Raw genomic sequence first — 19,910 nt, 5'->3', positions numbered from 1 at the left:
AAACAACTCTCAGAACAGGAAATTGAGTTTCCTACAACAGAGAACCAGAGTGCTTATGGCCAAAACAATAATTTATTACTTTATTCTATGGGAGCTTTTTCCCCATAAGTTACATTAATTTAACATTGATCATTACATATTGACTTCCAAAAAATATGAGACTGATGCAGATTTGAGTGGTGTTTTTTAAACACATAATCAGTGTGTGTGTGGACGTTGCAAACTGAGCTGGGTTCAAGTCTCATCAGGATTTCTCTGTGCTAGTCGTGGTGCACTAATCTACTTGCAGCAAAAGCAATTTGCCCTTTGGTAACAAATTGGAATTTCTTTGCAACTCTTTCATAGTTGAAATACAGAAGTTGCTTGATGAACCTCCCTCTCTGCTCACTTTTCAGCTGCTGTTCTGTGGAAGGTTTTGTGCTTATGTTAGTTTATTCCTTACATTAAAAACTCCTGCCTGATCATCTCACTGGTTTCCTGCTGAATGGAGTATGTGTTTGAAGCAGTTAAACTGTTTAAATTTAAACAATTGTTCTTTTTTAGTGTTTTGGATCTTTTTGAGAAACTTCTTTGAGGATGAACGTTTAATTTTAACATGCTGGAATGAGTGACATTAAATAGCTCATGGGTGTAACTGATTTCAGGGAGTTACACAGAAAATGATGATATTTGGGATCATTATGTTGGAGTGGCTGCTTTGATATTGAAGTTATGACGTAGGCAAGGAGTCAGAAAGCCTCCAAACAATGTGTTGTTCTTGCAGCTCTCTCCAGAGCAAATAAGCACGGATCTGAAAAGTGATTTCATGTACCGCCTGGAGCAGGATCAGGAGTTGCAGAGGGTGAGTCTGCTTCCTGTCACATGGTGTGCCTGCACTAGTCTCTTTTTTTGTTCAGAAAGAGTTGAATATAATGTATACAAGGTGTGTAAGGCTGGCCTTGTGCAGAAATACACACCGTGTTTTCAGAAGGGCTGGATGTTCTGGGGGGATGATGTGGGGATGTGTTGTGCTGTGCCAGGAAAAATTAAAAACTATGATCTGTTCTTCTACACTTTTTCCTTTGGGTAAGGGAAAAGTGTAGAAAAGTGAGACACAGTTTGGGTGTGGAGCAGAACAGGTTGATTTTTGGAGATTTTGGACATGTACTGTTTTTTTTTTCCAGATCCAAGAAGAGAGAGAGGCCTTACCTTTGAAGAATTTTGAGAGTGAAATTCTGAATGCAATCCATCACAACTCTGTTGTTGTCATCCGTGGGGCCACTGGCTGTGGCAAAACCACCCAAGTGCCCCAGTACATCCTGGATGAATTCATCAGAACCAACCGCGCTGCCGAGTGCAACATTGTGGTGACACAGGTGGGGCTGTGTGAGCAGTGCAGTCCTGTGGGGGATATCAGAGTGTTAATTGGGCTAAAATCACACAATCCTGAGTGGTTTGGTTGGAAGGGATCTTAGAGCTCATCTCATTCCACCCCCTGCCATAAGCAGGGACACCTTCCACTATCCCAGGTTGCTCCAAGCTCCATCCAACCTGGCCTTAAATGGTTGAAGGATGTGTTGAGGAATCTGATTATTATTGCAGGACATTGTTCATAAAGGTTTCTCTCCTGTAATACAAGTAGGAGAAACCTCAGCACTGTGCAAGTTTTCATTTCAAATGTTACTCTTTCATAGATCTTCAGTTTGGATAATCTGGTTTGTACCTTGCCCAGATGAAAACTTCCCAGCAGACAGGGGAAAAAGTTGGTGAATGCCAGCTGATAGTTCCCATCTATCCTCATATATACCTGAAGGGAAGTTCTGGCCAGGTGGGGGTTGGTCTCTTCTCCCAGGCACTCAGCAATAGGACAAGGGGGCACGATGGGCTCAAGCTCTGCCAGGGGAAATTGGAAAGCAGAAAAAACTTCTTTGCAGAGAGAGTGCTCAGGGATTGGAATGGGCTGCCCAGAGAGGGGGTGGATTCCCCATCCCTGGAGGTTTTTCAGCTGAGATTGGCCGTGGCACTGAGTGCCATGATCTGGTAAAGGGTCTGGAGTTGGACCAAGGGTTGGACTTGACAATCTCAGAGGTCTTTTCCAACCCAACTGATTCTATGATTCTATGACTCTATATTCCCCCACTGTGTGTAATTAACCATTTCAGAAGAACGTGTGCTGTTAGAGACGCTGATGTTTAATGATTACTCCATGAGGAAATCTTAGGACAGGACATACAGATGTCCATGCTGCAGGTGTGTGGCTCTCAGTGTGATGTGATGAACGTGTCTAAGCTCCTCTCTAAGCTGTGGAACGTTTCCCCCCAGCCACGCCGGATCAGCGCCGTGTCCGTGGCCGAGCGCGTGTCCTACGAGCGGGGCGAGCAGCTGGGGCAGAGCTGTGGCTACAGCGTGCGCTTCGAGTCCGTGCTGCCGCGGCCACACGCCAGCATCCTCTTCTGCACCGTGGGTCTGTGCTGCTCCAGCACCTCTGCACCTCCTTACTGTGGGGCTGGGGTGGGGAAATGGCTCTAGGGCGTGGCGGCCAAAGAGGAGGGGACACAGCTCGCAGGTGTCACACACGAGATAGTTTATTAAATCACTTCATGAAGGAAGAAAAAGAGAAAAAAGACAAGCAGGCAAAAAGAATAAAAAGATACACTCTATCTACAAGTTACACAATATATATTGTAAAATCCTACCCATAGCCAAGTTCTATAGGTTGTATCACAGTGTCTAAACTTTATTACAGCTTCTAATTGGATGTTTCTTTCTGCCCAGATATTCTTTTTTGTGTGAAAAATTTATCTCCTCCACATTCTTTTTCTCATGCCTGCTTCTCTCGAAACCTTCTTATCTCATATTGGTTTTGCCAGCCTGCTGGTTTTTCTCACAAGGCTAATTAAGTTTCAGTGTTCTCATCTCTACTAAAAGGTGCTAGCTACAAGGCCTAGCCTGCAACCTCAAAACCTTCCTAACTCAGAAACCTTTTTTATCCTCACAGTCTGGGCTCTGAGTTAACAGCAAAAGCAGGGACATGGTTGGGTTATAATTTCTAAGAAGCCGTTTCAAAGGCTGAAAGGGTTTTTTTGGATAGAAGTTTGCAGTTGTGCTGCTGTGCAAAGTAAGATTAATACTGTTGTTCACAAGTCTGGTAATACAGGCCTGATGGCACACAGAAGTAATCCCATGAAGAGATAAAATTGCCATTTGATTGTCATTAAAAGAGAAGGGGAAGCAGCATTGGGTGGGAAAGGTGGAGTCTCTCAGGTGGTAAAGCTTCATGCCCTTGCTGTCCTTTGTGCAGATGAAAGCATGGCTGTTACAGATGGGCTTGGAGAAGGGCCTGGGCAGCCTGCACACTTCCTGATTTTCAGACTAGGGACTGAGAGGGAGAAGATTGATCTGTTACAGGAACATTGACTTGCTGTGACTTTTTTAGGTGTTCTTCTGAGGAAGGTGGAGACTGGGATCCGTGGCATTAGTCATGTTATCGTTGATGAGATCCATGAGAGAGACATTAATGTGAGTGAGCTGCTGATGGCAGTCCTGATCTGTCTGTGCTTCTCTTCAGCTTCTGTACATGTTTGTGTGTAGTAGCCAACATGTGAGAGGAAACCGTGTCTTTCTAAGGGACACACATGTCAGTTATTCATGTCCAGTAAGGTTATTAGAAACTCTTAATTAACTCCTTACCCGATTAGCAGAGCAAGGACTTGTTGTTCCTTGCTGCCCTCTGGCTTTTTTCCTGGTAGCATCTCCTGTGTCCTGGTGCTCTCTGGAGAACAGAACACCACAGTACAAACACATCCTGTCCAAGTGGGGGAGCACCCTGAATGTCACTGTCACTTTGGAGTGCTCCTCCTACTGACAGTGTTGTTTTACTGCTGATACTTTACAGAACGTGCAACAGAATTAGGACTAGAATTGAATGTCATTTAAGAAACATTTTCTGTGCCCTTGATTGTTCTGTATAGTTCTCAGCTTTGCCACACCAAGAGTGAGAGAAAACACAAAGTTCTAACAGCATATTTAGGCTTGTTTGGGCAGAATTTGGGGTTTCATTTGGATGGAATCGCAACACTCATTTTCCTCTTCATCAATTATTTTTATGTTAATGATGTAAAATACAGGTTTTGAAGTTTTGACTGAGATAGGAGTTATACCCGTGGCATTAAGGGCCTGCCTAACTGCATGGAAAAACAAAATAAATATCATGTTAAAGCAGAACTATAAACTTCACATGCACCTGCACTGAGTAATTTTTATTTATTTTATGGACTATGCTTCCTTTACAAGTAAACCAAGTTTGTAAAGACCTGAGGTCATAATGTGTTGTTAGGAATGAAGCAGACTGTTTTCAGAGAAAAGAGTAATCCTTCTTTACACTGGAAATCCTAACATTCACTTACCCCAGGAATTGCAGTAGTTTTAAAATAAAGCACTGACAACTGTTTCTGGTTATAGAAAGTTTTTATGCTATTTGTTGCTTCTCTTGTCCAGTAAAACTCCTGTTCAGTAAATGTGTTTGTCTGTGTAGTTCCTTCTGGTCTCTTGGGAAGATACTGTTTTTTATGGGTAGGAAGTCAATGATCCTTTTATTCTCCTCCTGTGCAGACTGACTTCCTTCTGGTGGTGCTGAGGGACGTCATTCAGGCCTACCCTGAAATCAGGGTTGTCCTCATGTCTGCCACCATCGACACCAGCATGTTCTGTGAATATTTCTTCAACTGCCCCATCATCGAGGTCTACGGCAGAACCTTTCCTGTCCAAGGTAAATCATTGCTGGCACTTCCAGGAACTGCTTTGCTCTGTATTTTATCAGTCTTGGCTTCATGCTCTGAAACACCTCAATTATATCAGGAGACTCTGGAGAGATGATGAGAAGAATTATGTTCCCTTACGCAGGTTTCTGGCAGTCAGTCCTGATCACCTGTCTGTCCTTGCAGATTATTTTCTGGAAGATTGTATTCAAATGACTCAGTTTGTTCCTCCACCAAGGGAGAAGAAGAAGAAAGAGAAGGATGAAGAAAGTGCTGAAGATGATGATGTATGTTTGACCTTTTCATTATGACAAATGGAACAAGTGCCAGTTAGGACTCTAACTCAAGTGTAATTCATTTGGCATTGCTGAACTAAACCACTTGTAGCAGCTTTCCTGGTTTTAGTACCTGAGATTGCTGTTAACTTCAGCTGTACAACTGAATTTTCCCATTGCCCTTCTAAACTGAAGAGTTTCTTTTTCATTGAAGCTCAAGCTCTCATATTTTGTCAATCTACTTCTCTTTAAAGCTAGAACTGAAGTGCTTTTGCAAATGAAAAGATATTGGTGACCTTGGAAGAAGGAACAGTGAAACATGAGCTTGGTGATACCTTTTCAGGGTGAAAATTTAGACTCTCTCCCTTCTTTGCTTGCAGTTGATATTGTCAATACCCACTGACAATACATTGTCAAGAACTGTCACTTTGACAGCTTTTAATTTGTAGGTTTGAAACTTCTGTTCAGTCCAGTTACTTGAAATCTTTAAAAAATGGCCAGTTTTTCTTGAGAGGCAACTACCCACGTGTCTCTTTTTCCTGTTTGCCTGGCCAGCCAGACTCTGCAGTTTGAGTAAATTAATTTATGTGATTTCTTTTCTTTTTTTGTAGGCGAATTGCAACCTTATTTGCAGTGATGAATATGGCCCAGAAACAAAGCACTCCATGGCTCAGCTGAGCGAAAGAGAAACCTCTTTTGAGCTCATTGAGGCCCTGCTGATTTATATCAAGACTCTGAATGTCCCAGGAGCTGTCCTTGTTTTCTTACCTGGCTGGAATTTGATCTATACAATGCAGAAACATCTAGAAATGAACCCACGCTTTGGTACAAGCAGCTGTTTTATTATATTTCATGTTTTCCAGAGGAAACTACTGGCTGTGTGAAGATGGGAGTTGCATGGGAGGCTTAGGGAGCCAATTTGTTGTGAAAGGGAATGGGCAGAAATTTTTGTGTTGTGCAAAGAAGAAATGAGATTCCCATAGCAGTAGCTGCCAACCTCCTTGTATTGCTGTTGCAGGAGTCCAGCAGTACAGGATTTTACCTCTGCATTCCCAAATCCCTCTGGAAGAACAGCGTCGAGTGTTTGATCCTGTGCCTCCAGGAGTGACCAAAGTAAGGGCCCCTTCTCTGCCTGCAGTTCTGCTGGGCTTGGAATGCATTGCTGACTTTTTCAATACAAGTTGTGTCATTTATCTTGCTGTCCATCCTCAGCTATTTCAGACCCAATGATGTCACTTTGCAATTCCTGTTTTTATAGGTTATTTTATCCACCAGCATTGCCGAGACCAGCATTACCATCAACGACGTGGTCTTTGTTATTGACTCCTGCAAGTGAGTTCATGAAGCAGCTTTTTGTTTTGGAAATCCTGCTTTGGGAATGCAGAAAGGGTTTTGGGAGCACACAGAAGTGCCTTGTGTTCCTGTGCTCCCAGGGCTGAGCTTGAGGCCTCCAACTCAGGACAAATTAGCATTGTCTTCAGCTGGTCAGTGCAGTGACACACCACGCTGGCATCTCCGTGGGCTGGGCTGGTCTGCTGGCACTATTCATGGGAGGTGGCAGTGGGTCTCCACACTGATTTGGGGGGTGCCATCTGCCAAATGAGTATTACAAACCCTCAGTGTCTGGCTGATGGAAAAGAGGAAGATTTTTATGGTCTCTTACAGATCCTGCCTTGCTGTGTGTGTTCTCTGAGCAAAGTGCACACAGGGAGCTCATGGATTCATGAGAGTTTTAAGCTCTGGGGACAGTTGTGAGGCCATCATTCTGTGTGGCTTGGGGCAGTGCTTTATAAAGAGTGATGCTGTAGCCTCCACATCCATGCCCAACTAGCCAAAGCTCAGCTGCTCAGACGAGGTGGCAGGCTTCTTAAAAGCAGTGTCATTGCAAGCAATAAAATAACTGATAGGTGAAGTTCTGAAGTGGTTTTTTTTCCTGAAACAGGCAAAAAGTGAAGCTGTTCACCGCTCACAACAACATGACAAACTATGCCACGGTCTGGGCATCCAAAACCAACCTGGAGCAGCGCAAAGGCCGAGCGGGGCGCGTGCGTGCTGGGTTCTGCTTCCACCTGTGCAGCAGAGCTCGCTTTGACAGGTGAGGCTGTGCTTCACAGGGGCAAACACCCCCAGAGGCTTCTCCCACAACTGTTGGGTGCTGCCTCTGGTCACACTGGGGGAATGGCTGCAGAAAGCACAGAGAGGAGATCATAGAATAGTGTCGTAGAATGGATTGGGTTGGAAAAGACCTCTGAGATCATCAAGTCCAACCCTTGGTCCAACTCCAGTCCCTTTACCAGATCATGGCACTCAGTGCCACGGCCAATCTCAGTTTAAAAACCTCCAGGGATGGGGAATCCACCCCCTCTCTGGGCAGCCCATTCCAATGCCTGAGCACTCTCTCTGCAAAGAAGTTTTTTCTGCTCTCCAATTTCCCCTGGCAGAGCTTGAGCCCATCGTGCCCCCTTGTCCTATGATGTGTGATGTCAGTTCTCACTGAAATATCGCAGCGCTTTGTCTTGAAACAAATGTACAGATGTTGATACTTTTACCCATAGTATGAGGTGGATAAAGAGTTGATGATTTTGGTAATTAAGAGCTTCCCTGCAACCTGCAGAACCTCTCAGGGGTAAAGTAATACTGCTTGGGAGTTGAGGCAAGTCAGGAAAGAAGTTTGTAATCAGGATGAGGCTCTAGTGTGCCTGCTGTCATGGGGGGGACCTGCATCTCCACATAACAGGCAACTCTGTCATGGAAGTGGCAAAAAGCAGGGACAGCAGCTGTTGCTTTTCATCCCTATTCCATGGCCAGGAAGCCCCTTCATGCTGCTCAAGCACCTTCCCTGCAGCTGAAACTTTTGACCTCTCCTCTCTGCCAAGAGCCATGGAAGTCTCTTTGCTGGTTGGAAAAGTCTACACAGCTGTTACACTCCCTGTTTGATCTCTCTCATGAAAGTTCCAGTGCCCCTTTCTCTGGCTGTTAGAGCATAACTCTGTTTTGATGTTCAACTTTATGTAACTTCTGAAAGCATCAATTGATCAAAAGCTTTCCTTGAATTGCTCAAACTCATTTAGATCTCCTGTTGAGTACAGTGCAGTGATTTTTATCAACTATTTTTGACAGTGAGCTGATTTTAAGCTACTTCATGATTTTAAAGTTAACTTTCCTTGAAAGAATATGGTACTAGTTCCATGGTGCCTAGGAAAGAGTGTGTGTGGACTTGTGAAGATAATCTTTTGAGAGATACCACCTAAATCTGGTGCCAGCTGAACCTGGATATCTGTTCAAGGTGTTTTGAAACCTTTTCTAGCTGCCTGTTGCTGAGTGCAGTCATTCCTTGGACTCCATATTTCAACCAGCAAGCTGAAGGATCACAAAGGATCACTGTGCTAAAGACTTAAGAGCTCTATGTGTTTCCATCAGGTCTTTTTCCTGCCAGAAAACACCTTTGGAAGACACGGAGCAGAAATACTCTTTAGTGATCAAAGGGGAGTATGCAAGGGGAGTGGGCAGTTTGGAGTTGGTAGGACAGGTAGAGAAGTGCTCATACAAAAGATGGGCTGCAAGCAGGTTGTCTCTCAGGAGTGGAAGAGCTTCCTTAGCAGGGAAGGAGACGATGGTAAGGGATGAGTGTGGGGTGGGCACAGCCATGCTGGGAGTTGGGCTCCAGCCATGCAGGCTCCGTGTGGTCAGCTCAGGGCAGAAGCCACAGCAGGCAGTGCTGATGTGAGGGTTACACCCTGTGTGCACTCACAGTGCAGAGTTAGCCCAGAGGAGCATGGAGAGGCACAGAATTTCCTGGTAGAAGAGCCCCAGCTCCCGGAGCACCAAGAGAGCCACGGGTTGGCTTGGGGACAGTGTTTGCTTTGGAGGTCTGCAGTTTGTGCTGGTGGAGTGACTGACCCCTTGTGGTGATCAAAGCCTGTGCTCAGGGACATGTGCCCTTCCCTGTTCTCCTCTCATTGCAGGCTCCAGACTCACATGACCCCCGAGATGTTCCGCACGCAGCTCCACGAGATCGCTCTGAGCATCAAACTGCTGCGCCTGGGGGGCATCGGGCAGTTCCTGGCCAAGGCCATCGAGCCGCCCCCGCTGGACGCCGTGATCGAAGCGGAGCGCACGCTGAGAGGTACCTGCTGAGCCCCAGGGCTGGCACTGAGCTGTGCTGGTGCTGTGCCCATGGTGTGCAGCTCACTGACCAGGGCTGCACCGCCCCTACTGGGCCATGTCTGCTGCCAGACACAGCAGGGTGTCCCTGCTGGTGTGCCTGTGGTTTGCCCTGTACCTGCTCACTGACCAGGGCTGCACTGCCCCAGCTGGGCTGTGTGTGCTGCCAGGCACAGCAAGGTGTCCCTGCTGGTGTGCCTGTGGTTTGCCCTGTACCTGCTCACTGACCAGGGCTGCACTGCCCCAGCTGGGCTGTGTCTGCTGCCAGACACAGCAAGGTGTCCCTGGGGCATCAGGCTGGCCACAGAGTGGCTGGAGAGCAGCCAGGCAGAAGGGGACCTGATTGACAGGAAGCTCAACAGGAGTCAAGAATGTGCCCAGGTGGCCAAGAAGGCCAATGGGATCCTGGCCTGGGTCAACAATAGCATGGCCAGCAGGCCCAGGGCAGTGACCCTTCCCCTGGACTCTGCCTTGGGGAGGCCACACCTTGAGTGTTGTGTTCAGTTCTGGGCCCCTCAGTTGAGGCAAGAGATTGAGGGGCTGGAGCGGGGCCAGAGAAGAGCAAGGAGGCTGGAGAAGGGACTGGAGCACAAGTGCTGTGGGGAGAGGCTGAGGGAGCTGGGGGTGTTTAGCCTGGAGAAGAGGAGGCTCAGAGGTGAGCTCAGCACTGTCTGGAACTGCCTGAAGGGAAGTTGTGGCCAGGTGGGTGTTGGTCTCTTCTCCCAGGCACTCAGCAATAGGACAAGGGGGCACGATGGGCTCAAGCTCTGCCAGGGGAAATTGAAGTTGGAGAGCAGAAAGAAATTCTTTGCAGAGAGAGTGCTCAGGCATTGGAATGGGCTGCCCAGAGAGGGGGTGGATTCCCCATCCCTGGAGGTTTTTCAACTGAGCTTGGCCGTGGCACTGAGTGCCATGATCTGGTAAAGGGACTGGAGTTGGACCAAGGGTTGGACTTGATGATCTGGGAGGTCTTTTCCAACCCAATCCATTCTATGACTCTGTGATCGTGTGGGTGGCAGTGTCTTGTGCAGCTGGAGAAATACTTGAATTCCCAGGTGGAGGGTCATTCCTTTAAGAAACTTGAGGCTTGTTTTCGTGTTTTACCAGTAACTTGTGTTAGCTTCCAGCTTCCTGTTTTCCAGCTGTGGCACTGCTGTGTACAACACAGACTCAGCCCAGTGCCTGAGGCATTCACAAAGCTGCTGTGAAAGCACTGAAAAACAGAGGTTGCTAGTTCATTGTATAATTACTGCTTCTACAGTTCACTGACCCAAGGTCTGATTTACTGGATATTTAATTACTTCAGTTTATAAATCTGTATAAAAAACAGGGGAAACTGAGGTGGGAGTCGAGCTATCTCCCCACTTTTTTCAAGGAGCTACCTGGAATATTAATCAAATGGGGCAGGGATGAACCTTAAATTTATGCTTTAGATGTAAAGCAGTGATGTCAAACCTCAGCAAACCTTGCAAATGCCACTAAACAAGCACTGCTTATGATTTTTATCAACTGAAATACCTGTTTGACTACTGATTTTATGGAAAAGTTGTGTGACCAGCCTACATTGCCTGTAATACAGGAGGGAGACCAGAATGAAAACCACAGCTGGGGATATGTATTTAATGACTTTCTGTTCTAAAAATTGTTAGTGCTTCTCTTACTGTGGAGATGAGAAGTGCAGAGCCAGGGGGAAAAGGCAAATGTTTTCAGGTCTAACACCACACAGCTGTTCCTGCAGTGCCTCCCTTCCTTGGGTGGCTCTGATACTTCAGTGCAGGTGCACTGCTAGTACATTTTCAGGAAGGTGAGATGTTATTCCTCAAAGTGTTCTTTAGGCTTTTGACTTCAGTAGATGCCAAGAAAAATGGATTTGATGGTGGCAAAGGAGTCCTTTATGTGTTTCCTTTCCAGTTTAATTGCTGAGGCTACAAAGCTTTTTTTTAAATATAAACAAACTTCTGATAGTTTTGAGGATGACTAGTTGATAATTTTTAGGTAGTGGAAGGAGGGAAAGGCAGGTAAATCCTCATGGAGGTGAGAGTTTGTGGTGGTCTTCTTTTGAGGAAGAGGGTTCTGTGGTTTGGCAGTGAAGACTCCACAGTTGGCTGTGATTGGATCAAAGACAGGGACTTGAAGAAGTTTAGCAGTGTAATGGTGGTTTGTGCAGAAGCAAACTAAAAAGGAATGGAAAAATAGGTATGTGAATTAAATAGTGATTATTTTAGCTGTGGAGGAGGTAGTGAAACATCTGTAAAGCCAAAGTAAAATTTATCTGACCTCAGACCAGTTTTGAAAGTCAGGTTGGCAATATTGTAAACAACATTAAACGTAAGTACAGGTGGAGTTCCATTGAAATACACTTATTAAAACTCTGAATTTCTTACCTAAGGGATTAGCTAACCCTCTTTGATAACAAGGGATCTTGTTTCAGAGCTTGATGCCCTGGATTCCAACGATGAGTTGACACCTCTTGGAAGAATCCTGGCCAAGCTTCCCATCGAGCCTCGTCTGGGCAAGATGATGATCATGGGCTGTATTTTTTAGTAAGTTCAGTAATGTCAGTGGTCTTGTTCTTGTTTCTCTGAGTTCCTGAGCCTCTTGGCATGCTCTGTGTGTGAGAAAAAAGAGCATATCTAGATGAGCAGTGAGTGCTGCAGCTGGGGAGAGGAGAAATAACTTCCAGTGTAGGGAGAGAAGGAGTCATGGAACTGAGTTAACTGCAAGAGACCAGCGGAGCGTGAATATTTATGAATTCAGTATAACAGTGAGCTAGAGGTGGGGAGATATGGAGTTTCACACTGAGATAAGGAGAAAAATGAATCCCCAGGTTTTGCTTTAGCAGAAACCTGTTCTTTGCCATTGTGATGGCACCAGAAGCAGATGGTGTATGGATGTGGAGGAGGGGAGGGAAGATAGACCTGATTTCACATCCACTTCCAGAGAAGTGTTTCAGTGAAGAACTCTGTCAGATAAGGGCCAGATTAGTCAGGTCTCCAGCAGAGAAGCTGCACTGCCATCAGCAGCCTGCAGCAGGTGCTGGCAGCAAGAACTGGGTGATCCTGATGCCTTTGGTGGTTCCTTTCAGCGTGGGAGATGCTGTGTGCACCATCTCTGCAGCCACCTGTTTCCCCGAGCCCTTCATCAGCGAGGGCAAACGCCTGGGGTACGTGCACAGGAACTTTGCTGGCACCAGGTACTCCGATCACGTCGCTTTGCTCTCTGTCTTCCAGGCCTGGGATGATGCCAGGTGGGTTGTCTGGCTCAGCAGCTGGTGGGATGTTATGGGGAACACAGTGGGAGCTTTCCCTTCCTTGACCAGACTTGTAATTCCCTCTGTTTGTTTTTCAGGATGGGTGGTGAAGAGGCAGAGAAAAGGTTCTGTGAGCACAAAAGACTCAGCATGGCCACCCTTAGAATGACTTGGGAAGCAAAAGTGCAGCTGAAAGACATACTTACTAGTTGTGGCTTCCCTGAAGGTGATTCTGTTTGCACATAGCAATTTAATAACTGCATTTCCCTTTCTGAGGTGATAAATAACCAGGGCAGTCTGTGCTGAGCACACAAGCACAGAGGGGTTTGTCCATTTGCCATAAAGCTTTTACAGCTGCATTCAGGTGGAATTTCAGTGCTGTCTCCTAAAACAGAGGGGCTGTGCTGGCTCTGGTGCAGCACAGGGAGATTTTGGAGGTTAGGGCTGCAGGACTGAAAATCAATTAAGCAGTTGGCCTTAGTGTTCCCTCCCTGATTTTCTTTCTCCTTCACTTGTTGCATCTCCAGAATGTGCTGTGCTGTCCTCCCCCTGTCCACTGGCCTTAGCAGGGAGTCTGTGTGAGCTGAGCAGTGTTATGGGCCCTGTGACTCCTGCTGCAGGAGGGATGTGCTGCAGGGTGCCAAATTACTCCATTTCCTAGGAAAAAATACAATAAAATTCTTAAACTTGATCAGGTTCTGAATTTGCCTGATGTTGCTGAGGAGCTCAGTGACATGCTTTGTCTGGCTGGATTTAGCAGATGTTTATCTCCCCTTCTTTTTCTTTTCTTTTTTTTTCTTTAAATTCCTTTAATTTTTTTCTCATACTGCTAGGATCACTGCTGCATTTATCCTTAACTTTCTTTCTGGGCAAGATGACCTGAAAACAAGCCACCAGAGACTCTGGGGAGGTTTGTAACAAATAAACTAATAAAAGTATCCATTCTGACCTCCCTCCAAAGCTCTGTCTCCAAAACAAATGACAGTAAACACTCTGGGGTACGGCACATTCTGGGCAAACCCCTCTCTCCTTGTTTATGAAGAGTTTGGGAGAGAAAAATACCTCCTTCTAGTATTTTTCAGCTTTTTGCTGTCTGTTAAGAAATTAAAAATTGAATGTAGAACTGAAATGCTCTGAGTGCAGAGGTCACTGGGGAGCAGATGCACATCTACCAGTGGATTGAATCAGGAAATGCATTGATCCAGGATCCTAAAGAGCTCTACAATGATCCAGGATCCTGAGCAGCTCTGCACTGATCGAGGGTCCTGAGCAGCTCTGCATTGAGCCAGGGTCCTGAGCAGCTCTGCATTGAGCCAGGGTCCTGAGCAGCTCTGCATTGAGCCAGGGTCCTGAGCAGCTCTGCATTGAGCCAGGGTCCTGAGCAGCTCTGCATTGAGCCAGGGTCCTGAGCAGCTCTGCATTGAGCCAGGGTCCTGAGCAGCTCTGCATTGAGCCAGGGTCCTAAACAGCTCTGCACTGAGCCAGGGTCCTGAGCAGCTCTGCATTGAGCCAGGATCCTAAACAGCTCTGCACTGAGCCAGGATCCTGAGCAGCTCTGCACTGAGCCAGGGTCCTAAACAGCTCTGCATTGAGCCAGGGTCCTGAGCAGCTCTGCATTGAGCCAGGGTCCTGAGCAGCTCTGCATTGAGCCAGGGTCCTGAGCAGCTCTGCACTGAGCCAGGGTCCTGAGCAGCTCTGCACTGAGCCAGGGTCCTGAGCAGCTCTGCATTGAGCCAGGGTCCTGAGCAGCTCTGCATTGAGCCAGGGTCCTAAACAGCTCTGCACTGAGCCAGGGTCCTGAGCAGCTCTGCACTGAGCCAGGGTCCTGAGCAGCTCTGCACTGAGCCAGGGTCCTGAGCAGCTCTGCACTGAGCCAGGGTCCTGAGCAGCTCTGCACTGAGCCAGGGTCCTGAGCAGCTCTGCACTGAGCCAGGGTCCTGAGCAGCTCTGCACTGAGCCAGGGTCCTGAGCAGCTCTGCTGTGCTCTCCTAGGTGAGCTGTGGATTTGAGCCACTCTCTGTTCTCTGCCAACAGAATGTTTGATGATTCAGCCGTTCAACAACACTGGCCCAGATAACAACCTGGATGTCGTAATCTCCCTGCTGGCATTTGGGGTCTACCCCAATGTCTGCTACCACAAGGAGAAGAGGAAGATTCTCACCACTGAGGGGCACAACGCTCTCATCCACAAATCATCTGTCAACTGCCCTTTCAGCAGCCAGGACATCAAATACCCATCACCCTTCTTCGTTTTTGGAGAAAAGGTAAAGGTTTGGGTTTGTTCTTGATCACATGCTGCCAGATTGTTCATGAGGCTCTTTTTGTTAGAGAAGCCATAAGAAAAAAGCTGGCTGTGCAATATTTAGTGTGTTTTTTGGGGAGGGTTTGCTTGCTGGTTGATTTTCTTCTCTGAAAGTGAACTTTATGTGGTCCTGGTGTCACTCAGCCTCTCACTGACTTCCAGTCAATCACATTCAATAGAAGGTACCTGTGAGTTTTGTGACAACAGCCAGATCATAGAGAGATCTCTAAATCATCTTCTTCTTTCAGAGTTTGTTTTAGGAGCTCTTCCATGCTAATTGGCACTGGGGAATTTTTGCCCTTGTCATTTCTGCTACTTAGGAATGCAGGGATTAAACAGGATCATGGAATGTGGCAGTGGGGTGTTCCTGTTCTGGCCTGTAGGTAGTTTGCCATCTCCTGAGGGCAGTTCCATTTCCCAGGCATCTCTTACAAACCCAGGATGGTTTCTCCAAGGTGTCCATGACGTGTTCCTCCCTCCCATGGATCTGGTGTCCTCAGCACGTACCGTGCATGGCCACTGAAACCCCTGAGCCCTCCCATGCTCCAGTGGTGGCTTCCATGAACGCAGCTGCTCCTGCTCACCCCTCTTTCAAGGAGCAAACAAAAGCAATGCTTTTGTGTTTGGTAATAAATGGAATTTTAAACCCTTTGGGCACTGGCTGGGGTCTTGTTTTGATAATCTGGATTCCCACATCCATAGCTTAGAGCTGTGATGGGGCTTTGCCTCTCTTCACTCTTCATCTCAGGATCCCATGAGGTCAGACCTTCAGTCCACCTTGACCATCTCTCGAAATGAGCTTCCCTGAAAACACCAAAAGACTTTGGAGCTCCAGAAGCTCTGCTTTGTTAAACCAAAACACACATGGCAGTGAAGGGTGACTAAGATGGGGGCTGAACAGCGGCCAAGATTGCAGCTGGGTGAGGCTGGTGGGCAGGGAGGGTTTGTGTGCAGCTCTCTCCCTGCCCAGCAGGTGCCTGCTGAAAGGTGTGGTTGTCCCTTTGCTGCTGCATTTGGCATCCTCTGTCTCACCTGCAACTTCACTGCTCTGCACTGGCTATTTCTTTGCCACAAGCTTTATTCTGGAAGTTTCTCTCTTTTGAGTATGTGTGGTAACTTCAGGTAGGAGCAGATCACCCTGAGGACAAACAAATACAACAGGTTCTGCTGTGTGAAAGGAGTGAGAGAGGAGCTGTCAGGGTGGGAGCCTGAAATCTGAAGTGCTGCCCTTCTGTTCCTCTTCAAAATGAGGGGCAGGAGCCGAGGAGCCAGGGCTATTATCTCTGGCTCGGGTCAGAAATCCAAGTGCTCACTTCAAGTTCAAGCTTAAGCTCTTGTTTCCATAAGATGGGAAGCCAGGCTGACACGAGTGGGACTCCACTGAAGCAGCTTTTCTTCACAGCAATGCTAAAGGTTGGAAGATAATTCAGCTGGCCCTTGGTCATTTTTAGGCTGGCAAAGCATGAGATGGCTCTTGTAAAACCACAGCTGCATAACTGCAGACATGGAAAATGAGTATTTTTAAATAGCTGTTGGGTTTTGGTGTTTTTTTTCACACGAGCCAGTTCAGAAACCTGTAAATATCAGCCTGACATTAAATTTGTTACGTGCACATGCTCTAGTAATCTCCTGGCATTATAGATATTCTGGTGTGCTGTTTTGGTTTGGGTTTTTTACAACACTGCAGTTTCAGTGTCCACAGGAAGGTAAGGATCTGTTTTCCATCTCAAGAGTTGTGTTCCTCCTTCTCCTGCAGATTCGCACACGAGCCATCTCTGCCAAAACCATGACCTTGGTGAGCCCCCTGCAGCTGCTCCTCTTTGCCTCCAAGAAGGTCACGTCGGATGGGGAGCTCATTCTGGTGGATGACTGGTATGGACCACCTTGGTGCTTGGAATCACGAGTCATGGAATGGTTTGGGTTGGAAGGGACCATAAAGCTCAGCTAGTTCCAGACACAGACACGACTGTCCATGGGACAGGGGCCCTGGAGCAGGCCCTGCACCACGGGTGTGTTGGGAAGGCATCACCTTTGCTTCCCATGAGGAAGGGAAGGGCTCATTGGAGTCCTGTTCCATGCAGATTATCAGCTTAAACTGAAAACAGGACACCTGGCAGTTCCCATAAAAACTGCTGTTTTCCTCTTTAGCTGGAAGGTAAACAAAAGGTACTATGTGTTTGGGACCTCCTCTTCAGACAGAGGCTGAGGAAACCTTGTTTTCAAGTCTTAGAAACAGCTTGAGAAGAAGAACAGTGATTGCCTCTGGCAGTGTAAATTTTATGGCCAGGACCAAATGCCATCTGGGTGTCTTTTTGTTCTTTTTCCCCTTGGTCAGTGAAATGGAGGCAAAGAAATGCTTAATTCACTCACATTTTTGGGGTGGTCTGGAGCTTTCAAAATCTTGGGCTCTCATGTTTTTGTTCACTTTATATTTTTGTATCTTTCTGTTTTGATACAGGAGGTTACATATTTGAATAGAATAGAATGATAGAATTACAGAATGGTTTGGGTTGGAAGGGACTTTAAAGCTCATCTCAAGTGGACACCTTCCACTATCCTTATTGCTCCAAGCCCCATCCAGCCTGGCCTTGGACACTCCCAGGGATGGGGCAGGCACAGCTTTGCTGGGCACCCTGTGCCAGAGCCTGGACGTCATCACAGGGAATGATTTCTTCCCAATATCCCATCTAACCCTGCCCCCTGGCAGACTGATACTGTTCCACCTTGTCCTATAACTATCTGCCCACATAAAAAGACCCTCTCCCTGCTTTTTCTAAGTCCCTTTAGGCACTGGAAGGGGCTCTCAGCTCTCCCTGGAGCCTTTTCTTCTCCAGCCTGAGCAGCTGTCCCAGCCTGTCTCCAGAGCAGGGGGGCTCCACCCTCAGAGCATCTCCGTGGCCCTTTGCTTATTTCAAGGGCAAATTTGGGCAGAAGAACAGTTATATTTTAGCAATGTCAAATGTTAGGGATCCTTCCAGTCTTCCTGCTGAATTCCATGCCCCTTCCTTGACAAATCAGAACATCACAGATGAGCAATTAGAACATCAGAGTAGGTCTGTGGGTTGGTGAAAGGTCGGGGTGTCTGTGACACGCGCTCTGTGCCGCAGGATCAAGCTGAGGATGCCGCACACGGCGGCCGCCTGTGTCACAGCCCTGCGCGCCGCCATGGAGGCGCTGGTGGTGGCCGTGACCAAGGACCCCGGCGTGGTGCGGCAGCTGGACCCGGCACAGGAGCGCATGCTGAGCGTCATCCGGCAGCTGTCCCGGCCCGCAGCCGCCGGCATGGCGCTCGTGGCTGCCAGCACCAGGTGAGTGCCGCAGCTCGGGGTTCAGAGTGTGCAAAGCTCAGAATCACAGACTATTCTGAGCTGGAAGGGACCCACAGGGGTCATCGAGTCCAGCTCTCAAGTCAATGGCCCACACAGGGGATTGGACCCATGACCTTGGCAAATGCTCCCCTGCAGAGCCTGATGCAGGTAGGTCGCTGCCGCTTCCCACAGGAAGGACACAGGAGTAAAAGTTGTCATCACCCCTTGCCAAACACAATGGCTTTTAAAGGAAAACTAATCCAGATCTACTTTGGACAAACCTATTTCTGGAAATATAGGGCAGTTCCGTGGTGTAAAGGGGAGCACTCTGGACTCTGAATCCCAAGGACCTGAGTTCGAGTCTCAGTGGGACCATCCCCTGGCATTAAATGCCTCCCTGCCATCCCATCCCGTCAGATCTCGGATGGTCAGCGAGGTCAGCCCGGTCAGTACCGGGGGCTGTGACAGTCCCGAGGACTTCACTGTCACTGTCCAAGCTCGCTCGGCCGTGGCAGATGGACCTTGGGACTTAAGCAGTGGGGCCAGTTCTGTGCACGCTGAGCCTCACCTGAACAATCCACTGCACAGGCTGGAAGGGCACGTGGGGAGAGCCCTGCCCAAATCTGCATTCGCAAAGTCTGGCCATACAATTCCTAGAAACAAACATTTGGCTGGGCTTGCACCCCTCCATTGCCCCTTGTTGTCATGCCTTGCTTCTGAAGCAAAGGAAAATGTCTGAAGTGGAAAAGGTTCAAACATGCAGCTGTGGTTCAGTGTGTTATGTTACAGAAAACAGAGGTGGCTTCACTGAGGATCTCAGCAGTTCCTGTCACCTTTAGGAAGTGGAATTGGTCAGGTTGCACCAAGTCTGCGCTGTTTGTCGTTGCCAGGTTTGGGGACGGCCCTCGGCCCCCCAAGATGACTCGCTATGACAACGGCGGTGGCAGCAGGGGCTGGGGAGGGCCCCCCCGAGGCAGAGGGTACGGCGGCTACGGCTACTCCAGCTGGCGCTCCGGAGGACGAGGATACCCCGGCGGAGCCTACAGGGGCGGCTACCGAGGAGGAGGAGGAGGAGGGTACCGGGGAGCGGGCGGGGGCTACCGGGGCAGCTACGGGGACCCGGGCAGGTGGTAGAGAGGGAAGTGCAGGGAAGTCTTTCCACATCAACAAAAGGGCGTTCCAAATTCCTTTCTTCCTCTTCCCAGTCTGTTTGCCCTTTTGGTTCCTTAGTACCAGTATAACTCTGTAATATATTAGGCCCTTAGGGAATTTCCTGCAAGTTGTATGATTTCATTCTTAATAAAGAGTTTGTTTTTAAAGACTTATACGCCATATGTTTGATTTTGTGTTTGGGTTTGGATTCTGAAGCCTTCTGTTGTTAATTGTGGTTGTTGGACATATGAAGCATTTTGAGGAAACCTTTTCAGTGTCTAAAACTGTTCCCTGCCAAACAGATTCCAAATTACAGCTTGGGCTCAGTGGGGATTTCTCTTTGCTGTCTAATAAGCTGTGCAAATAGGCCTTGCTGCAGTGTTTTTCCAACCATGCCAGGCAGCACTTCATTCCTTTGCAGGCAGCCCTGGCCTCCTGGATGCTGTTACCCTTCATGGTGAGCTCTTTGGCTGATCCAGAGCGTGTGGGAGCATGAAATGCCTTCTCCAAGACTGATGTAATGCTGCTGGTCTCTGCTTCTTCCCTTCCTCCAAGGCAGTGTTCACTGCCATTGCTTCTCCCAAACACATCCATGTGGAGGAGAGCAGTTCTTTTACGGGAACGCACTGCCACTGCAGCCTGTGGATTGCAGACAGTGGGAGCTCAGCTGGCTGCCTGCTGCTCACAGGAGTGTGTGACACAGGGGGGATAAAAACCCTTCCA

At 47.9% G+C, this 19,910-nt stretch overlaps 1 protein-coding gene across 2 annotated transcripts in view; it reads left to right on the top strand.

Annotated features, from left to right (window-relative positions):
• Positions 1-19,360, top strand: part of DHX9 (DExH-box helicase 9) — a 43,960-nt gene extending 24,600 nt beyond the window's left edge. For both annotated transcript variants that reach the window (XM_071564845.1, XM_071564838.1), the window contains 18 exons: positions 764-841; positions 1,164-1,355; positions 2,302-2,443; positions 3,416-3,498; positions 4,591-4,747; positions 4,923-5,023; positions 5,623-5,836; positions 6,030-6,124; positions 6,270-6,343; positions 6,954-7,106; positions 8,977-9,137; positions 11,607-11,718; positions 12,261-12,422; positions 12,524-12,651; positions 14,460-14,689; positions 16,484-16,599; positions 17,835-18,035; positions 18,926-19,360. In XM_071564845.1, coding sequence (XP_071420946.1) covers positions 764-841; positions 1,164-1,355; positions 2,302-2,443; positions 3,416-3,498; positions 4,591-4,747; positions 4,923-5,023; positions 5,623-5,836; positions 6,030-6,124; positions 6,270-6,343; positions 6,954-7,106; positions 8,977-9,137; positions 11,607-11,718; positions 12,261-12,422; positions 12,524-12,651; positions 14,460-14,689; positions 16,484-16,599; positions 17,835-18,035; positions 18,926-19,169 — 2,643 coding nt within the window. In that variant the 3' untranslated portion in view covers positions 19,170-19,360. The remainder of the gene's footprint in view (positions 1-763; positions 842-1,163; positions 1,356-2,301; positions 2,444-3,415; positions 3,499-4,590; positions 4,748-4,922; positions 5,024-5,622; positions 5,837-6,029; positions 6,125-6,269; positions 6,344-6,953; positions 7,107-8,976; positions 9,138-11,606; positions 11,719-12,260; positions 12,423-12,523; positions 12,652-14,459; positions 14,690-16,483; positions 16,600-17,834; positions 18,036-18,925) is intronic.
• The last annotated feature ends 550 nt before the right edge of the window (positions 19,361-19,910 follow it).

The sequence above is a fragment of the Pithys albifrons genome, chromosome 10 (genome assembly GCF_047495875.1).
Source record: "Pithys albifrons albifrons isolate INPA30051 chromosome 10, PitAlb_v1, whole genome shotgun sequence".
NCBI lineage: Eukaryota > Metazoa > Chordata > Aves > Passeriformes > Thamnophilidae > Pithys > Pithys albifrons.
Note: the sequence above shows the minus strand (reverse complement) of the source record. Positions and strands in the feature narration are given on the sequence as shown.